This window comes from Lutra lutra, chromosome 7 (genome assembly GCF_902655055.1).
Source record: "Lutra lutra chromosome 7, mLutLut1.2, whole genome shotgun sequence".
In the NCBI taxonomy this organism is placed as follows: Eukaryota; Metazoa; Chordata; class Mammalia; order Carnivora; family Mustelidae; genus Lutra; species Lutra lutra.
This window is the reverse complement of record NC_062284.1, coordinates 2,823,739-2,842,720: the sequence shown is the minus strand read 5'-3', so window position 1 is coordinate 2,842,720 and position 18,982 is coordinate 2,823,739. Positions and strand designations below refer to the sequence as shown.

At 50.8% G+C, this 18,982-nt stretch overlaps 1 protein-coding gene across 2 annotated transcripts in view; it reads left to right on the top strand.

The window, feature by feature from the left end:
• The window catches only part of EFL1 (elongation factor like GTPase 1), a 123,310-nt gene that overhangs the window by 16,564 nt on the left and 87,764 nt on the right, over window positions 1–18,982 (top strand). For both annotated transcript variants that reach the window (XM_047736110.1, XM_047736111.1), the window contains exons 5-12: window positions 3,327–3,460; window positions 4,625–4,762; window positions 6,187–6,401; window positions 13,459–13,573; window positions 14,979–15,055; window positions 15,717–15,853; window positions 16,804–16,926; window positions 18,872–18,971. In XM_047736110.1, coding sequence (XP_047592066.1) covers window positions 3,327–3,460; window positions 4,625–4,762; window positions 6,187–6,401; window positions 13,459–13,573; window positions 14,979–15,055; window positions 15,717–15,853; window positions 16,804–16,926; window positions 18,872–18,971 — 1,039 coding nt within the window. The remainder of the gene's footprint in view (window positions 1–3,326; window positions 3,461–4,624; window positions 4,763–6,186; window positions 6,402–13,458; window positions 13,574–14,978; window positions 15,056–15,716; window positions 15,854–16,803; window positions 16,927–18,871; window positions 18,972–18,982) is intronic.

Sequence of the window (18,982 nt, the reverse complement as noted above, 5' to 3'; positions counted from 1 at the left end):
CTGCCTCAGTTAACTTCAGGGCTCCCAACTTCCTCTTTTCCCCAGTCGTGTGGAATGTGGGAAAATAAAATTGGATTGGTGCTCTGCTGATTAGATCAGTCCCTGAAATGAAGAGCTGTGTTTTGGAATGTCGGGGAAGGATGGCTTAATGCCTTAGCAGGTGTCAATCCCATAAGGACCTTAGACCTTGTGGCAAATCAGAAAGGCCATTTCGCATGCCTCGAAATTATAGTTTCCCGTGGCAGGAGTAGTGATATCTAATGTGATAAACGCCACGCTTGTTTGTTTGTTTTTTAAAATATTTGTGTGGGGGGGCGCCTGGGTGGCTCAGTGGGTTAAGCCGCTGCCTTTGGCTCAGGTCATGATCCCAGGTCCTGGGTTTGAGCCCCACATCGGGCTTTCTGCTCAGCAGGGAGCCTGCTTCCTCCTCTCTGCCTGCCTCTCTGCCTACTTGTGATTTCTCTCTGTCAAATAAATAAAATCTTAAAAAAAAAAAAATATTTGTGTGTGTGTGTGTGTGTGTTTGATCCTTACGCACACAGTGGTAGATGGCATTCAGGGAAACACATCTTAAAAAGGCATGGTGTGGTGAGGACGGCAGAAGAGTTGGGTTTATGGGCCTTTTTTTTTCCCCTCTGCTGGATATTGGACTTCTTTCCCCTACCTTTGAAATTTAGTTTGAAGTTACATGGAAAGAGGGAAGATAAAACCAGTGAAAGCCAGAGACTGGCTGTGTGCTGAGCTCTGTGCTTACCAGCTGTGTGAGTGACTGCCGCCTGAACCCCTTCCCTCCATCAGGTCCATTTGGGAAGTCAGCCAGGCTTCTTTATTACAGACCTTCTCCGAGCCTTTAGAACATACGTGTGTCGTGCACCTCTTCCTCACCCTGAGCCCCCCTCCACTGCATTTCCCAAAAGTTTTCAATCACGCAGTCTTACTTTTCACTTTGCCCATTTGTAGGTGAAAACACTTGGTGTGTCACTAGCTTTCTGTTGTCTTTGAGATCTGAACTTGCTGTCCTTGAATGAATTTCAAGGTGCTTCTTACGTTCTGTAGAGGGCCTGACAGCAGACACAGGCTCTGGAAGTTCTGTCTCAGGCCCCGCTGTTGTCAGGCAGGGTGGGAGAGCGCTTACAGTTCTCCTGCACTGGCATCTGGACGTCATCCCCATGAGGGAGCAAGTGGTGTTTCCCCAGCTGCAAAGTCTAGAGGAATCCGGCTCCTCCTGGTGTGACCTTGCGTATATCTCTTCCCTCGGGGGCATGTTTCTCTATGAAGTGAAGGGTTAGGCTGGGAAAATGTGGAGAGATTTTAGGAATCTCACGGCTTCTTTATTTTACGTGACAGGAGCTAGTGGGACCTTGGGCCCTGCTCGTGCTGCTCGTTTTCCTTTGGCTTATTTGGTAGAGAGCAGTGGGCTTATTCGAAAGGGCACTGTGAGCCCTGGCAGTAAAGGGCTCTACTGAGGCCCAGGGGCTACCATCCCAGAGCACTGGGTCTTTGATGTCTTTGTTTTTTCCTGGAGATGTCCACAGTCCTCTCTGGTTGGAGCCTTCCCCGGTGGGCCCGGCAGAGCCATGATTCCTTATAACGCAACGTGCATGAGAAGACCGGGGACAGGTTGTGGGGAGGCCGTTGGTGTGTAAGCAGCAGCCCGCCGCTCACTGGTGGCGTTCTCTGCCGCTGGGCCCCAGTGCACTTTGGAATCCTTAACCTCATGTTTAGGAATTCACTCCCAGTGGCCTCTTGACATGTGAGATGAACTTGATACCATCTTGAGTGGCGTGGTTAAAGGTATGTTTTTGGAGTTAGATGGGTTTGAACTTCTCTACCATTTTGAATGGTTTGGTCTCAGGCGGTTTACTTCGGAGTTGGGTTACGGTTTAGAGGTCCTCGAGAAACTTTTGTTTGCCCCAGTTTTTCTGCTCTGAAATTGTGCTAATGGTACTAGTAACCACAGAAGAAGGCTCCTGGTGAACAAAACCCAGGGTCTGCAGAATGCTTGGCACAGTGCCAGGTACAGAGCGCACAGATGTGACCTCTGGCTGTGGTTGCTGTGGTCTTTTCTCAGTGTCACTGTCACCTAGGGCACAAGGCAAGTCATCAGCTGGTGCAGATGGCACTGGGGCAGATCCTCTCAGTGGCCTGCAACATGTACTATCTAGTGGTTGGGTCCTGGAGGAGCTCTGGAGCACAGGGAAGTAGAAAAACACAGAGTTAGGAGGGCGAGCAGAAGTAAAGTGTGTGGGGGGGGAGTCTGAGCCTTCAGTGATCGCTTTGCCTTTAAAAGAGAACTGTGGGGCGTCTGGGTGGCTCACGGTGAAGCGTCCACCTTTAGCTCAGGTCATGATCCCGGGGTTCTGGGATTGAGTCCCATATTGGGCTCCCTGCTCAGTGGGGAGCCTGCTTCTCCCTCTCCCTCTGCCCCTCACCCTGCTCGTGCTCTTTCTTCTCTCTCAAATAAATAAATAAATAAATATTTTTTTAAAAAACCATATCGGGTTTAATGAATGGGGAATGAGCGTAGACATCTAATGAGTTACTATCCTGCATGGCTTCCTTCCTCATGTTCCAGCGGAAGCGTTTGTGACTGAGGGCGGCTTATTGTTGGCTCTTGTGGGACTGACCTAGGAGTTAATGGGATGCGGGACTGACTTCAGGGTTTGATGAGATGTGCTTGGGACAACACCGCTGGAGTTACCATCCTACTAAAGGCTCAATACTCATTTGTCAAGAGCATAGAAGGAGGTAAATTTGTGTGCGAGCACATAGCCCACGGCTTGGCGCAGAGTGACTCCCCCTTTCATGTTTGGAGAATTGGGTCTACATCTCAGGCTCACAGCCTGCTGTCCGAGAGCTTGTGGGGACCTAGGGGCCAAATGCTGTGTGTCTTTTTAATTTGGCATTTCCTATTTTGGCCCCCGTGAACAGCTTTTATGCTCTGGCATTGGTCTCTTTGAGTCTCAACCTGGAATCTGTAGAGTGAAATAGTAACATTTATGTCCTCTCGTCGGGCTACTGTAAGGGCTCAGGAAGGTGTGACTGGCACACAAGCGTGTTTGGCGCAGTGCCGGCTCACAGTTGGCTCTTGGGGAGAGGGAACTTGGAGAACAGTTAAGTCGTTCAGCATTTTCGACAGATGCTCCTTGGGATCAAGGGTTCCATCGGCGGGAATTCCTCGGTTGGAATGACAGCTGTTGAGTGCGCTTTGTGGCTGCTTTACCTTTATTCAGCCATTTCTTAGCTCCTTCTTCGTTCTAGGACGCCTGTGGGGGATCTCGAGTACCTGCACAACTGAAAACGCGTGTTTTCAAATTCCACTCTAGGTAACGAGGAGTACCTGATTAATTTGATAGACTCTCCAGGACACGTGGACTTTTCCTCAGAAGTGTCCACGGCCGTGCGCATCTGTGACGGCTGCATCATCGTGGTTGATGCCGTGGAGGGGGTCTGTCCGCAGGTAGGAGGTCGTCCCACGGAACTATGTACCTGATCAGATAGAGAAGGTGGGGAAGACGGGAGGGACTGGCCGCTGATGGCTCCGGGCCACGTTCCGTCCAAAAGTCGGTCTTAAATTTCATTCGATCACGTTCTGGTCTGTGATGGCATTACGTCACCCACACCTGGAAGGGATCGTAGCACGGGTGACTTTAAGTACTTGGAAGCATCTGTGATGGCCCCTTGCAGAGAAGGTCTGGGCCAGAGTTGAGAGATGCCGAATTTGAGGAGGATTCTGAACTGGGAGAGGTTCTTGATGGCAAGACACTGAGCCAGTTCTCCGCAGTGGGAAACTCTCTCTTGTGTTGGCTTCTCAGGCTACACAGATGCCTCTGTCCACCTACACACCCACTCCTGGCCCCCACCCCTTCTGTATCTCTCTCCTCTGTGCCCTCGTGCTTGTGTTTCTCCTTTGCACCAAAGGTGGAAAAGTTCACCAGGGTGATGTGCCGGGTGTGGACCGCGGCATGGCTTTCCAGGCTCGGTTCTTACAAGGACTTGTGTGGAGGCCTCATGTTTTCTCTCAAAAAATGTTGTCACCCTTGTATCCCACTTCTTAACATACCCTTATTTGTTATAATGTTTTTAAAAAAGAATGATAAAAGCTTTAAATTACTCAAATGGAGGAAATTTGATAATTCCAAGAAGTTGTGCCCTAACTGTCCTGTCCCGTCCCGTCCGGTTTCCCCCGAGGGCGCGGGTCCCCCAGCACGAGAATCACGGCCTTAGTGTCTGTCCTGACAAGATAACACCGTTGGTATGTCTGACTCCAGAAGAGCAGCTGGAGGGGAATGCTGGCGGGGAGTGCGGTCAGCAAGGTGCACGCGGGGCCTTCTGGGGGATGTTCTGGTTCTCCGGCCTGTGTGCTGGCGGCCACCGACTGTTTGTCTTCTGCTTGTTCAGTAAACTCTGCACGGGCTTATTTATCCTTCTCAAATGACTCGTCAGTTCCGTCAAGGGCGTTTCTTGTCCATTACTTTCCTTCTGTGACGCAGACCTCGTGAGTGTTTGGGGGGCACCTGTTGTGGTACAAGAGAATGGAAATGAGGGGTCATGACTCAGGGTTTTCTCATGTGCTTTAAGTATTTCCGACCGTGCGTTTTACCTTTGCCTTTGTTTCCCCCAGACACAAGCCGTTCTGCGCCAGGCCTGGCTGGAAAACATCCGTCCGGTGCTGGTGATCAACAAGATAGACCGCTTGATAGTGGAGCTGAAGTTCACCCCACAGGAGGCCTACGCGCACCTCAAGAACATCTTAGAGCAGGTATTTCTGCCTTTACTTCGGGGCTTTAGAAATTGGGCTCCAAGAAGAGTTGTGAGGAAGCTGGTAAGTCGGCACAGAGCCTCGCATCTGTAGAACCCACGATTGCCGTGTGCTGGGACAGGTCTCCCCTCGGGAGCCCCCTCCGTTCCCGGAAGCACCCTCGAGTTCAAAGCTTGGGCAATAGGTTTTGACGCTTTCTTATTAAAAAGCTTGTCGTTCGCCCTAAAGGGGAGCAGAATTTAGAGGCTTCCTGGTTTTGGATCGTGTGCCTTCAGAGGACAGTTTGCCCAACCATTTCTTTGGTTTTCCAGCAGACATTTACATAGCTGTATGTCGAGTGAATGAATTTTGGGATGTCCACTGTGTGCTGGGGACTGTGAAGGTACCAACAGGTCAGATCCCTGTCTTCAGAGATGTCGCAGTGTGGTGGGGAGACCTTGAAAGAGATCTTTGGAGAGCAGCGAGAGGCTGTGGGTGTGGTTGGAGACATGGATGTGGACTGCCTCACCCTGACCGGGTCCAGAGGGAGGAGACTTGGGAAGAGTCATGGGACAGAAGCCTTGAGATGGAAAAAGGTCGGGAGTTATGGCCAGGGCATTTAGGAGAGAAGGAATAAGATATACAAAGTAAACGCCAGAAAAAGCATTGTAGGGTGTTCGTTCAGAGAGCCGCGTGGGACTTGCTGTCGCTGAGGAACGAGATCGTGGGAAGCAGAAGCAGGAGGCGGGGGTGGGAGGGAACATATAGGGCGTCGATTATGGGGGACGTCATGTGCCACGTGTGAAGGTTTGGACTTTCTTTAAGACCAAGTTGACAGTGAGACCCATTGACAGTGGTTCTTTGCTGAAGGGAGGGAAGGAGGAAAGTAGAGCAGCGAGAAAGCCTGGATCAATGGGTCTAGTTCCCTGTAGAGCCAGACGGGGAGGGGCCCCAGGGAGGCAGAAGAAGAGGGGCCCGCGGTGTCTGCAGGCAGACACGGGCTGATCGATTGGAGTCTGGGAGCTTGCAGGATTTCTGAATAATAGGTTCCATTTCTCTCTGGTAGGAAATAAGGCCACTTACTTGGGAGGGAAATAGTTGAGGACCGGCAGGCAGGAGAGGGGCCTGAGGAGAGTGGTGACAAGTCCGGCTATGAGAACGGGCGAGGGAATTGTGAACTAGGGCTCAGGCTGTGAACTAGGGTCATGGGGTCGTGAGTTCCCAGTATTGCGGATGCCACTCCTCAGGTCACAAAATGACCTCACAGAAGCCCTACAGTATAGTCTTGCTGGGTATGGAAGGAATGGGTTGAAAACGTGTCCGTTCATTGTCGTCGTGAACGCCAGCTCCATCCGTGGAGCCCAGACTGACTGGTGATCCCAGACAGCGCGTCTCCCATGTCTCCAGCCTCTAGTGACGTTCTGCCATCTCACCCTCTCTCCTAGATCAATGCGCTCACGGGAACTCTCTTCACTTCTAAAGTCCTAGAAGAAAGAGCAGAGAGAGAGACTGAATCCCAAGTGAATCCCAGTTCTGACCCAGGAGAGCAAGTGTACGACTGGAGTGCTGGCTTGGAGGACACGGACGACTCTCACCTGTACTTCTCTCCGGATCAGGGCAATGTGGCGTTTACGAGCGCAATAGACGGGTGGGGCTTTGGGTAAGTCTGCTCCGATCTCCTTGGATCTCCTCGTGGCCGTCGATACAATTGATTTCTTTAATGAAACTTGCGGTTGTTGAGATGATGATTGAGTGCTACAGGGTTGTGAGAAGGAACAGCGTTCTCTTGTCCCCTTTACCCAGGGTCCCCCCAGGGCTACCATCTTGCAGAGCTGGAGCACGACGTCACGGCCGGAGTATTGACGTTGATGGCGTCCGTCCCAGCGAAGACCCTTCCCTAATATGTCCACCTGCTTCCCTCCCGCCCCCTGGAGCCACGGGGGTCCTCCTGTTGCATAATTTGTTGTCTTGACAATGTTATTTAGGAAAGCAGAATCAAACATTATGCAATCTTTTCTGGATTGGCTTGTTTTCCCTCTCTGGAGAGGGAACCCAGTTGTTGGGTGAATCGGCTGTGGTTCCTTTCTGTGGCTGAGCAGTGTGCCCTGGGGTGGCTGTGCCACAGATTCACTGTTCGTGCGCAGAGCCCCATCTGGGTTTTCCCTGTTTGGGGCTGTCCTGAGCGAGACTGCCACAAACATTCACGTATACGTTTTTCCATGAATGTAGGTTCTCTTGTCCCGGGGATGAACGCTTGGGACCACGTTTGCTGGGTCATGTGGCAGTTGTAGGGTTAGTGCGTCGGTTTTCCAGAGGGGGTGCTGTTTTACACCCCCACCCACCACGTGGGGGTGATCTGGTCCGTCCACATCGTCACCGCTGTTTGGTGGCGTCCCTTTCTTTTAGCCATCCCAACAGGTGTGTATTGTTACCTTATTGTGGTCTTAATTGCATTTTCCTGACTGCTGGGGCTGTGGAACCTCGCTCCCTGGGCCCATTTGTCCTGTGTGTCCTTGGGTGAGACATCTCTTCGTGACCTCGCCTCATTTTCTTTCGTTTTCTCTATCTTTTTTCATTGAGGGATGAATGGCACAGAATATTGAATTAGTTTTAAGTGTACCGCAGAACGATTCCATATTTGTATAGACTGTGACGTGACCACCGTGGTAAGTGTAGTTTCCCACACGCTGGTACAGAATAAGTTTGTTTCCTGTATAAGGACTTTGACGATTTTGACATCTTGACTACGTTGTACCCTCTAATCCATAAACACTGTGTTTCTCAGTTTTTTTCAGATTTTCTTTGATTTCTTTCATTAGCATTTTGTAGTTTTCACCATAAAGTACCGTACACATTGTATTGGATTTGCACCTAATTTTTCATTGTTTCTGATCAATTAGACATGGTATTATATTTTTAGTTTTGGTGCTCCCATACTCATTCCTACTTTTTGGAAATACAGTTAACGGGTTTTTGTATGTCCATCTTGTACACTGTGACCTTGCTAAACTCACTTATCGAGTTCTTGGTAGGCTCCTTGGGGTTCTGTACGAGGCAGTCACGTCACCCACCGCCAGGGGCTGCTTTCTTCCCTCTTTCACTTTGCCACTTTCTTTCCTCTTCTTGCCTTACTGCTCTGCCAGGAGCTTCCGGGACTGTTTGAATAAGAGCAGGGAGAGTGGACATTCTGGCCTTGTTCTGATCTTAGGGGGAAAGCACTGAGTCTTTCACCATTCGGTATAAGGTCAGCTGTATGTTATTTGTAAATGTTCTTTATCAATTTGAGGAAGTTCCCTGTATTTTGTTTTTCCCCAGAGTCCTTTTTATGAATGGGTGTCAAATTTTGTCAAATGCTTTTCCTGCATCAGTTAATACGATCATATGATTTTTCTTCTTTAACTTGTTAATATAGTGGATTACATTGATTGATTTTTGAATATTGAATCAGTCTTGCATCTTTTTGTAGGTTTTTTTTTTTTAAAGATTTTATTTATTTATTTGTTAGAGAGAGAGAGAGAGCAAGCACAGGCAGACAGAGAGGCAGGCAGAGGCAGAGGGAGAAGCAGGCTCCCCGCTGAGCAAGGAGCCCGATGTGGGACTCGATCCCAGAACACTGGGATCATGCCCTGAGCTGAAGGCAGCCGCCCAACCAACTGAGCCACCCAGGCATCCTCTTTTTGTAGGTTTTATGTAAAAATGCTTTGTTTAGAACTTTATTCTTTGAATAAATCTAAAAATCAAAATGTACAAAATGTGTCCACAAGAGACCATGAGAAGTCGCCCTCCGTGCTGCTTGGGTTTTCAGTTCATCCCCCACAGAGGCAGCCGGAGCGTCCTGGCAGGTTCCTGCACACTCCGGAGGCTGTTGGTGTGTGTGTGTGAGCAGATACACTCTGTCAGCTTCATTGTCCGCACGAGCAGTGTGGAAAGAGGCCACCTTTATTCAGTTGTGCCCATGCTGGACGTTAGGCTAGTTTGCTGAGATTATCTCATTGAGTTCTCAGGACCATCCTTTCGAAGAGGTACTCTCATGTCTTATGCAAGGCTCGGAGACATTCGGTGCATGTTTAATGTTACTCAGCCACGAGGTAGAGGAGCCGACACGAATGTTAGTCCGCTCGGCGCCGAAGTGTGTGCTTTCTGCCTGGGGGGCTTCAGCGAGCTCTGTGCTCTGGGAGGCTGAGACCCCTGTTCCTTCCGGATGTGCACGTGCGGGCCGAGGACTGGTGACGTCAGTGCTTTCCGGGTGGTGGGCATTTGATTACCTTCCTGAACCACAACGATTACTAACTTGTGGAATCAGAAAACCCACATACAATTAAAGAATTATTACTTCTCGAAGAATGTCTTGAGCTTGGATGAACAGTTGTGGGACGACAGTGAGATGGACTTCAGCCGTGGCCTGCATCCTGCGTCTGTAGCCGCGTAACAGAACCAGACACACTGCACCAGGGGAAAACGGAGCCTGTTGATGAAACATTTTGAAATAAAATTTGCAAATGGGAAGGAAGAAGGGATCAGAAATTGAGCAGAGAGTGTGGCCTGGGAGGAGCCCAGCCAGTCGTGGCTGTTCTGTCCTCCTTTTACAGGAACTTGATCTTCACTCCCTTTTGACCAAACAGATTTTGCCTTGACAGGATAATAAATTACAATACCATGGTTTTTCTTTGTCAGTGTGTCATCAGTTGTAGAGACCGTAGTCCTCTTGGTGCCCGTGAAGGCCCCAGCGGAAGTCAGAGAGCGAACGTACAATGAAAACAGAAAGTACCGACCTGCAGAGAGTGTGCCCTTCACCTGCTGGCTGATGACTTGTCATGGTCACCATTTGGGGCCTCAGTGTCCTCCCCTGAACACTAAGAACATTGGGCTGAGATGATTTCTGAGAATGTCTTCAAGCTACAGAGTACAGTGATTCATTCCGTCCTATAACCGGGTCAGGCCCGTTAGTTTCCTCATCTGTCAGCATTTTGCTGGTGGGGGGGGTACTCGTCTTTTGCTTGGAATGATTTCTATAAATCATGGAATGTTTCAGGCAGATTTGAGTCTGAATCTCAGAACTTGGTGTCCGTTTATCGTGGAAAGAGAAGGGATGAACAGAGGCTTGCACGGATGGCTTCGGGTCCTCCCGACTCTGGACGCTTTGATGTGCTTTCAGTCAGCAAGCAAATCCCCTGCCTTAGGCAAGGCTGCATTTAGAGTTCGTCAGTGCCTGTTGCTGACTGGCGGGCATGCTCATTTGCGGGGGCCTAGGGGTGGGGACTGGCGGGCGTGCTCATTTATGGGGGCTGGTGGTGGGGACTGGCGGGCATGCTCATTTATGGGGGGCTGGTGGTGGGGACTGGCGGGTGTGCTCATTTATGGGGGGCTGGTGGTGGGGACTGGCGGGTGTGCTCATTTATGGGGGGCTGGTGGTGGGGACTGGCTGGCGTGCTCATTTATGGGGGGCTAGGGGTGGGGAAGAAAGCACTGGAGATGCTTTCCTGTCAGCCTCCCTCTGATGGGTGAGTGACCAGGGAAAGGGGTGACTTCTTGTGTCCCAAAGGTGGGAAAGGAGCACATTTCAGAATTTGGAGGATGGTTTAAACTCTCATGCCGGGGGACAGGAGGAAGGAGTGTGACTCGAGGCTGACCCTTTGGGTATGGCCTCAGTCTGTCCTGTTGCAGATGTGAATCTGGGAGAATCTGCTGACTTGGCTAGGTCAGAGTCCAGCTCAGGTTTTAGATAAGTGCAGCTGAGTTCCTAACCCCATAAAACAGGGACAGGAGTCCTCCCTAGAGCAGTTTCCTTGGTTTTTGTACACCAGCGTTCTCAGATCCTGCCATTAACGTTGGCCCACAGGGCGGCTTGCACGCACAAGGACACCCTATAGCCTCCCCTTGGCTCTGTTGTGGTTCAGGAAGATAGGCCAGGATGGATGGGTCCATAGGTCAGCGGGTCCTCCTGAGAATCCCATTTAAAGGTACTCTATGGAGGAAGTAAATTAAGACAGAATCTAAAAGTGGAGAAATTGTCATAGTTTTAAAATTACAACTAATGACAAAGAGCATGAAGCAGTAGTGGGGGAAGGGTTGATGTTAACCAAGTTTTATGACAACTGTGGGTAGAAAAAGAATGGAAAGGATAAAAACCAGGATTTTGGAAGATTTCTGTGCCTGTATTTGTAAATGAGTGGTGGACTGGAAAGGATTTGAGGCCCGTGGGCTGAGCAGATTGACAGGTGCCTTACTGTGCTATCATTTATGATTCTGATGGAGGTTTGAGTTTGTGGAAACCCACCACTTTTGAAATTAAAAACAGGACATGTATCTGACACAGCGTTGTACAAGGCTAAGAAAACACAAAAGTCTGGGTACCACAAATCAGCATATTAAAGACATCCTGGACGCATGAGCAGAAATCATAGTAGAAATCCCCCTGACCAGAACAGTTAGGGCACTGACTGCACGAAGTACCCCATGGAGGAGACAGCTTTTTAAAAGGTGGAAATTCCATTATAAAAACAAACCACCACCACCAAAAAAACTCCAAAGGTTTGCTACCTAAAATAGATAAACAGAAAGCATCATAGCCAAGGGGTAAATACCAAAGCTTTGGCTCAGTATGTCAATCAGATATGAGCCAAAAGGAAGGCAGTTTGGCAGTATTGACGAACAAGGCAGAATTTATAGAAATATATTGTGGTATAAGGATCCTTTTTAATGGATAACGGACAGAGATTACCTCTGCATCAGTACCTCTGATCGTAACGAAGTGCATGAGGCAAAAATGGAAGTATAAGTGGAAATCTGTATGGTTTGGAGATTTTATATCGCAGACTGTTGATACGTCAAGTAGAAACACAAACCATCTGGGTAGTGTAATAAGTAAAGTCAGAATGTGTCAGTGAAGAATATACAAAAATTGGTCCTATGTCAGGCAAAAAAAAAATGCAATTTCAAATAATACAAAACACTAAAATATTGGAAGTTTGGTGTGCTAATCACTCGGTCATTCCCTTCAGTTTTAGCCACGTAAGAATAGACCCAACTTGCCCATATGTCCACCAGCGGGTCCTCTGTATTCGCTGAGGCCTTCGCAGGCATCCAGGTAAAGGTGGGGGCTCTTGGGGAAGGTTGGGCCGGAGAACGTGCCCAGGACCTCCAGCCACACTGCTTGCCCTCTGTTGTCCCCCTCGCATAGGTCCTGGAATGGATCTGCCCCTCTGCACGGAGGTTGGCACCGTGCCTGGCAGAACCGGGGGTTAGAAGCAGGAGCCGCAGGGAGATGCGGCGTGCTGACCTGCGTCCGGAGGGGAGCTTCTGGGCCTTGCTCTGGGCGTGCTTCACCCGGAGGGGGAGGGAGACCGGTCATGCTCCTTTCAGCCCCTGAGGCAGAGGCTGTTGGTCTGTGGACTGAACTGGGACTTGGTGCAGAGAAGGGATCCCTCCTTCAAAAATGTAACAGTTATAAGGTAATCATATGCGGTGTATGTAGAAAGCATATAAAATTTTATGTATAATGAATATAAACAAAAGAATAATAGAAACTAGTATTTGGGAAAATTAAAACAAAACAAAACAAAACACAAACCCCACCTGAACAAGTCACTGTGGGGTCAAACGGGAAGTGCGGCCGATCATAGCGAGTCCCTTTGAGGTCATGGCCCCTCGAGGCCGGGCCCGGAATGCCCGTGGCCTGTAACTGCAGACTTTGGATTTTGGTTCCTGGTTGGGTGTCTTCTCTCCCTCCATCTGCAGTGAGAGGGGACGCGGGACCCTACCTCCAGCACTCTCCGTGCTGCCTCCTCTTGCTGCCTGCCGTGAACTTGCCCTCCTCTGGCTTCCTCTTGCTCCCACTGGGCTTTGTTACCACAAGAGAGCATCAGCTCGTTGGACGGGGTTGTAGTGAACCCTGGATCCTGGCCAGAGCACGCTTGCCGACCGATAGGGTACCAACCGGTCCGAGTATGTTACTTTTGGAGTCTGCGCAGTGGACAAAAGGGCAGGCATCTTCCCAGATGCTGGCACTTGGAGAGTTGGACTCACACCGTACTTGCATCATGCTGTTCCCTGCCGGAAAGGGGTTTTTCCCAGGTCTTTGATCCAGATGGTGCATATGCTCCCCGTGGCGCCCCGATGTGTCGGGACTACTGTCCTGTGGCTGGCGTTTGCAGTAGAGCAGACTGGAGCTGACTGGCTGCTCTGAGGGCTGAGGAGAGCTAAGTAAGTGTGCCTCTGTTTCCTGTTGAACCCAGGAGGCTAACAAGCCCTTTTCTGGCAGGTGCTGGCTCTGGAGCCTTCCCTTCGGGAGCACCAGGCGCCTGTAGCGGTGATGGGCTGGGATGAAGTTTGTTGCTGGCAGAGCTGCAGAAGGCCGCTTCAGATGGCCGCTTCAGATCCCATCAGCCTTTTTTCCTTGTGCTTCGTTTTGCACATGGGCAGAGTTAAGAGAGGGAGCACTAGTGTGAATCCTAATCGGTACGGACACAGAGCTATTGATAAGAGCATGGGCTCCGGACCCGGACTCCTTGGGTGTGAGTCCAGCCTCGCGTACTCCCTATGCGATATCTCAGTGCACGTAGCCTCTTCTGTTCGCGGGGAGGTCACGAGCACCAGCCCGTCGGACAGTTGAAGTGACGGCGTCTGTGGTGCACTCAGAGTGCTCTGCACGGTGTGCGACACTGAAACCCCCCGCTCTCTGCTGTTACTCATAACACCGACACTTGCTTTTCTTTCAGAGTTGAGCACTTTGCCAAAATCTACAGTCAAAAAATCGGCATCAAAAAGGAAGTTCTTTTGAAAACCTTGTGGGGAGATTACTCCATCAACATGAAGGCCAAGAAGATCGTGAAGGTGGGTCGGGGGATGGGGCATCTGTCCCTCGGGCGTGTCGCTCACGGGCCTGCCCCGTTCGGACTTGTACTGCAGCACCTTTAACCCATGTGATCTGGCTTTGGGGAAAGTGGCTCAGTTCTTGGCGGGCTCACGGTCACCGGCGCACTTCCAGGATTGCTTGCGTGGAGTTAACACGCACACGGAACAAAGGACGCTTTGTGTTTGTTTCCTTTCTCTGTCCGAGAGGAGCCGCACTCTCAGACCCTGTGCACCTGAAGACGTCTTTTGGATCCTGCTTTTGTGTCCCCTTCACTGTAGAGAGACGGCTCTTCCCGAGCACGCTGTGTTCCTGGGCTCAGCTCAGGCTTCTCTTGGTGAATGGGGACACCAGGCCCGGTGATGGGAAGGAGGCGGCGGGTGCTCTCGGAGCCCTTCCTTCTGTGGGGAGAGGCGACCTAGGCCGGCCTGCGGAGGCACAGAGCCTCAAAGGATACTTGACACTGTTTTGCTGTTGTTATTTTTTTAATGTAAAATTCAAGATTTTATTAATTTATTCTCATGGAGGGGCATATAGATTCCTTTTAGAATATATTTATAAATATAAAGACATTAAAAAAAAAAAAGGAACAGAAGCCAACACAGCTAATACTGTGGTTTTAATTTTTTTCATTCTTTTGGGTTCGAGACGTCCATCCCTCAGTTGAGTGTGTGTTGTTCACATAATAGTGTAGCTGGTTTTTTGCTTGACATCGAATCATGAATGTCCTCCCTTTCAAAAAGCTCCTGAAGGAGGAGCCGGTGTAGTGAGGTGGCCAAGAGCCCGGGTTGAGAGTCCGAGTCTGTGTGTACGTCTTGGCTGCCCTGCTCACCGGCCCCACCGGCTTCCATCTGGAAAGTTCTTCCATCTGGAAACGGGAGATGGTCACAGTTGGGCGGGGGTGGGGCGGCCATGTGTGGGACGGTGTCCTTCTCCAGGTGCCATTATTTTGTGTATAGAAATGGTAGAGCGTTTTTTTTGTTTGTTTGTTTTTTGTTTTGTTTTGTTTTTTTACTATCGCCTTCCTTGAAGGTGAACAGTTTTCGTGTTTAAGAACATTGCTTAGAAGAAGTCTGTGGAGGGACCTGCACACCCAGCACTCAGCCTGGGTGTCGTGTCTCTCTGATGACAGAGATGGGGCAGTTGTGGTGACACGCCCCACAGTCGGTCTCGTCGCGTCCCTGGTTCCCAGAGGAAGGCGAGTGGTGTGTTACTGACTGCGCATTATTGGCTGTTCACATTCTTACGACCATCTCCCACTGGATCCTGTTAAGCAAACATTTTCTAGAAGGAATGAGACCTACTGTTCACAGAACACATCTGTGTGTGAGCATGTGAGGCCTGCTACATATTCAGAAACTTAAGGGCGCATGTTCTTGTTCACAGGCTAAAGGGAAGAAACCTTTATTTGTGCAGCTGATCCTGGAGAATATATGGAGTTTGTATGATGCCGTCTTGAAGAAGTAAGATTGCCGTAAAACTGTCTCTCTTTAGGCGGTGTGATCTGCCTCCCCTTCCCGTGTGATGCGTCCTGCTTCAGAAAGCTGAGACAGACCCAGGAAGTGAACGGGGCCTTTGGAGGCCAGTTGTTCCCAGGCATTGCCTGCAAACAGTGGGGAAGAGGGTGTGTAACCAGGTCAAGGGTAGCAGGAGGGATAGCAGTCAGGGTTTTGAGTGCACAGAGGAAGGGGCAGACGGATGGAGAGAAACACCGGATCTTTGTTTTTACAAACCCAGCTTAAGCAAAATTGGAGTTGCCATAGAAGGGGTGTTGGATATCCAGGATCATTAATGGGGAACTTGGGAACATCCTTGCCTAATACACGTAGAAAAGGAAGTTTGCTTCAGTAAATTGACTTTTTTCAAAGGAGTCGGAATCACGACCTTGAGTGCTCACAGGTCAGGCTGCTTCACTGGTCCCCACATCTCGCCTCCGGGGTCTGGGAGGGTGCCCCCTGAGAGCCCTGCAAGAGGGGGCCTCAGAAAGGGAGGGGAGACCCTGCAGGAGCCCCTCTGGGCACGTTCAGTCTCTTGTAAAGGAGATACCTTGGGACTAAGCGTGTCGAAAAATGTGGACTCCTTCCTGTCTGGGTGTGACCTCCCCCCCTTGTATGCTTACTACAGGGACAGAGAAAAAATTGATAAAATAGTGACTTCTTTAGGATTGAAAATTGGAGCCCGGGAGGCACGACATTCAGACCCTAAAGTTCAGATCAATGCCATCTGCGGCCAGTGGCTGCCCATCTCCCATGCTGTGCTGGGTATCCTTTGTCTTGATGGTTTGTAGTGAAATGACAGTTCGGCCAAAGCGAGAGGAATCCGCGTGTTACTGGCAATCAGGAAAGCCTCGGGGGAGAACGCGTTTCCACCCGAAGTAGGTGTTCTGTGGTTCACTAGTGTTCTGCCCTGCGACTGTGTTTACTGCTTTGGCAGGAGAACATTCTGGTTCATCGTGGTCTCACGGGTCGCAGTTCAGACGCGTGTTCTCTCAAGAAGGCGCATCTTTAGTTTTGTTCAGGAGTCTGTAAAAACCAAAGAGTTTATTTTACTACGATTTAAGTCGATAATTTAGGTGGTTATGTTGGATCAGGGTTTCATTTTAGTGCCATATTTTCTTACGTGATTGATATTTCCTGTCATGTTAGTGATTCCCAGAGGACTTGATCTGAGATGGTTCACATTAATTAAGACAGTTTTATGGCTGAATTTAAACGGTCATCTTCTCATTGACATGCGTGTCCCATGAAGTCCCCACGTGGAGGGCCGTGGGCGCAGTGTCCTGGGTGCGGGCTGGCAGGGGCACCTCAGCCCTCCCGTGACACGGGCTGTGGTAGGGGACGTTCCGGTACCCTAGCTTGTGGCTGATGGTGGTTTATGAAAGGTTAGATGCACTGGACGCAGGTGAGGAAATGGTAGCAATCGATAGTCCCTGGAGGCCGAGCTGCCAAGCGGTGCTCTGCTCACTTGTTCCCAGGGCTATCAGCATCCTGGAATGTCTATGTCAGGGGCATCGTCCCTATATCAGGGAGTCTGTGAACTCCCCAAAAGCGTGTCTGTGTTCCGAGATGTGCGACCGTTACACAGCCCGGGCGTGTTCTGTGGGGACTGACGTGTTACCTCGGTCCCTAGTGCGTGCGGGGAGTCTGCGTGGGGATGTGCCGTGGTGGAGGGCACATGTTCGCGGTTGTGAGTCCTTAACAGCAGGCGTCAGCGATGGTGTGTCAGAAGCTTCCTAGCCCCCTGGATATGACAGCCGAGAGGGTGGAGAGACTGATGTGCGCGGGATCGCAGACGTTCGACTCTCTTCCGCCCGAAACCCAGGCCCTGAAAGCAGGTGAGGTAAAGGGGCCTCAGCAGGGGCCGTGCTTGGACCGTCCTCAGTCAAGGCTGCTCCACACCAGTCGCCAAATGCCAGTTTGCTGAATTGCCAATTCCACAAAAGGCCGTTTTGCCAAGAGTTTTAGTGTTGCTGTAGCCATTTTGTTTGCCCCTTGGTGGGAGACCAGAGACTCTGAGCCCCCTCCCTTCTGCCTTGATCTCATCTCAGAAGCTCCCAGGGACCCTGTGTCCCAGCCCCTGCACAGCCAAGAATGTGTCCCAGAGCTGCAGCGTCAGCACCGTGGCCACATCCCTGGGGACCATGGAAAGGGGTTCTGCGGCTGGGCTGCCCGCGGATCCCCACTGCTCCCCGCAAGAGGGGAACTGCCCGCTCCAGACTCTGCCAGCTCTGTGGAGCTCATCTGTATGTACTCACGGTCTCTGCTGCTCTTCCCCCTGTGCTGTTGAATGTGAAACCCCCATCCCCAAAACCACTTGGCTGCTGTTCTCAGGGCCCCTGTTGACTGTCCTTTGCTAATCATCCGACCAGACCTGTCACTAGCATTGGACACAGCAGGCCGCTCCTTCCTGTGTTCCTCTTGTCTCCTCTCCCCAGCTCCTTATTCCTCCTGTTTGTCCCTCATCCCTTTCTCTCTGGTTCTTCGCTCTGTCACTGTGGGAAGACCCAAGCAGGGCCTGCGCTCCCTGTCCTGTGTCACCCATCTCAAGGCTTGTCACCACAGCAGTGGGCTCACGACTCCCACACCTGTGTCTCAGAGCCTGTTTGCCCCTTGGCTCTAGACTCGGGTACCCACCGCATCTCTCTCTGCTTGGCTCTCCGAGAAGCATCCGAACCCTCACGTGTCCTCCGCCAGGCTTCTCCCTTTCTCCCTCAGCCTGCTGCTCCTAGCTCTTCCCAGCGCAGTCAGACGAGACTCCATCCTTCCATGTGCTCACGCCAAAAAGCTCGGCGTCCTGTGGCTCACCTGTGTACTCCCACCCCTGTGTCCAGTCCCTTTGCACATCCTACATATTCTTTCCTCAAAATCTGTGCAGCTTTTGGCTTCTTCCCAGCATTTCTGCTTCTGCCTCCTGGGGCCAAGCCACCGGGTCTCTCGCCTGGGTGTTAGTACAGCTTTTCACTCGCGTCCCCGCTCTGCTCTCCGCTTCCCTCGGTGTTCACTCCTGCATGTGGCCAGAGCGGTCCCAGGACAGCGTGGGTCAGGGCCCACCACGCTGCCCCTCACCCCTCACACCCACGTCCCTGGTAAGACGTCTGCCGTGCCCTTGCTTTTGACTTCTGTCGTCTTGCTCTGGTTTCGGTGTTACTCTGGAATTCTTTTATTTAGGTAGCTGCTATTTTGGCGGGGGGTTATTTTTTAATGGAAAAAAAAACCCTTATCAGTGGTTTTGTGTATACCTCCAGTAAGGTGAAGGGAAATGTCAACATGTTGATGTGAAATCGTGTTAGCATGTGTAGATTTAGAGAAAACTGACATCTTTATAATACTGAGTCTCTGTTTCTAAGTGTTTTGTTCCTGGCGTAATGGGATATTCTGGCCCATTTTCTAACCTGTGTAACTTGTGTGTATTTTATTAGCAAGCTGCCTTGTTGACGGTTGACTTGGCCTTTGTTTTCGCCCTTCTGCTCTGGGTATAGGGCAGGATCCCTGGGGGCTGAGTGGGGCGGGGGTGGGGGGCGCCCCGCCGTGGGCGTCAGCGGCCAGCCCCCTGCCCTGCTCGTTTGGCCTTTCTTCTCCCACGCCTGCCGGGTCAGCTTGTCCTTGGTCTACGGTGTTCTAGCAGTTTACACTTCCTACAGAGAGTTTTTACCGCGGTCAGAAGAGATCATAGGCCACTTACGCATTAAGACGAGGGCGTGTCCTAAGCGTCTTGTGTTTAGAAGTCCGCCTTTCTGGCCACGGCAAAGGGAGTGACCTTTTTCCTTCCTGTTTCTGTAGCTTTCATGAAGTGTGGAAGCGAGGACACGGATCCGGTTATTATCTTTGTTTCCAAAATGTTCGCCGTTGATGCCAAGGCTCTGCCCCAGAACAGGCCCAGGTAAGGTGGGG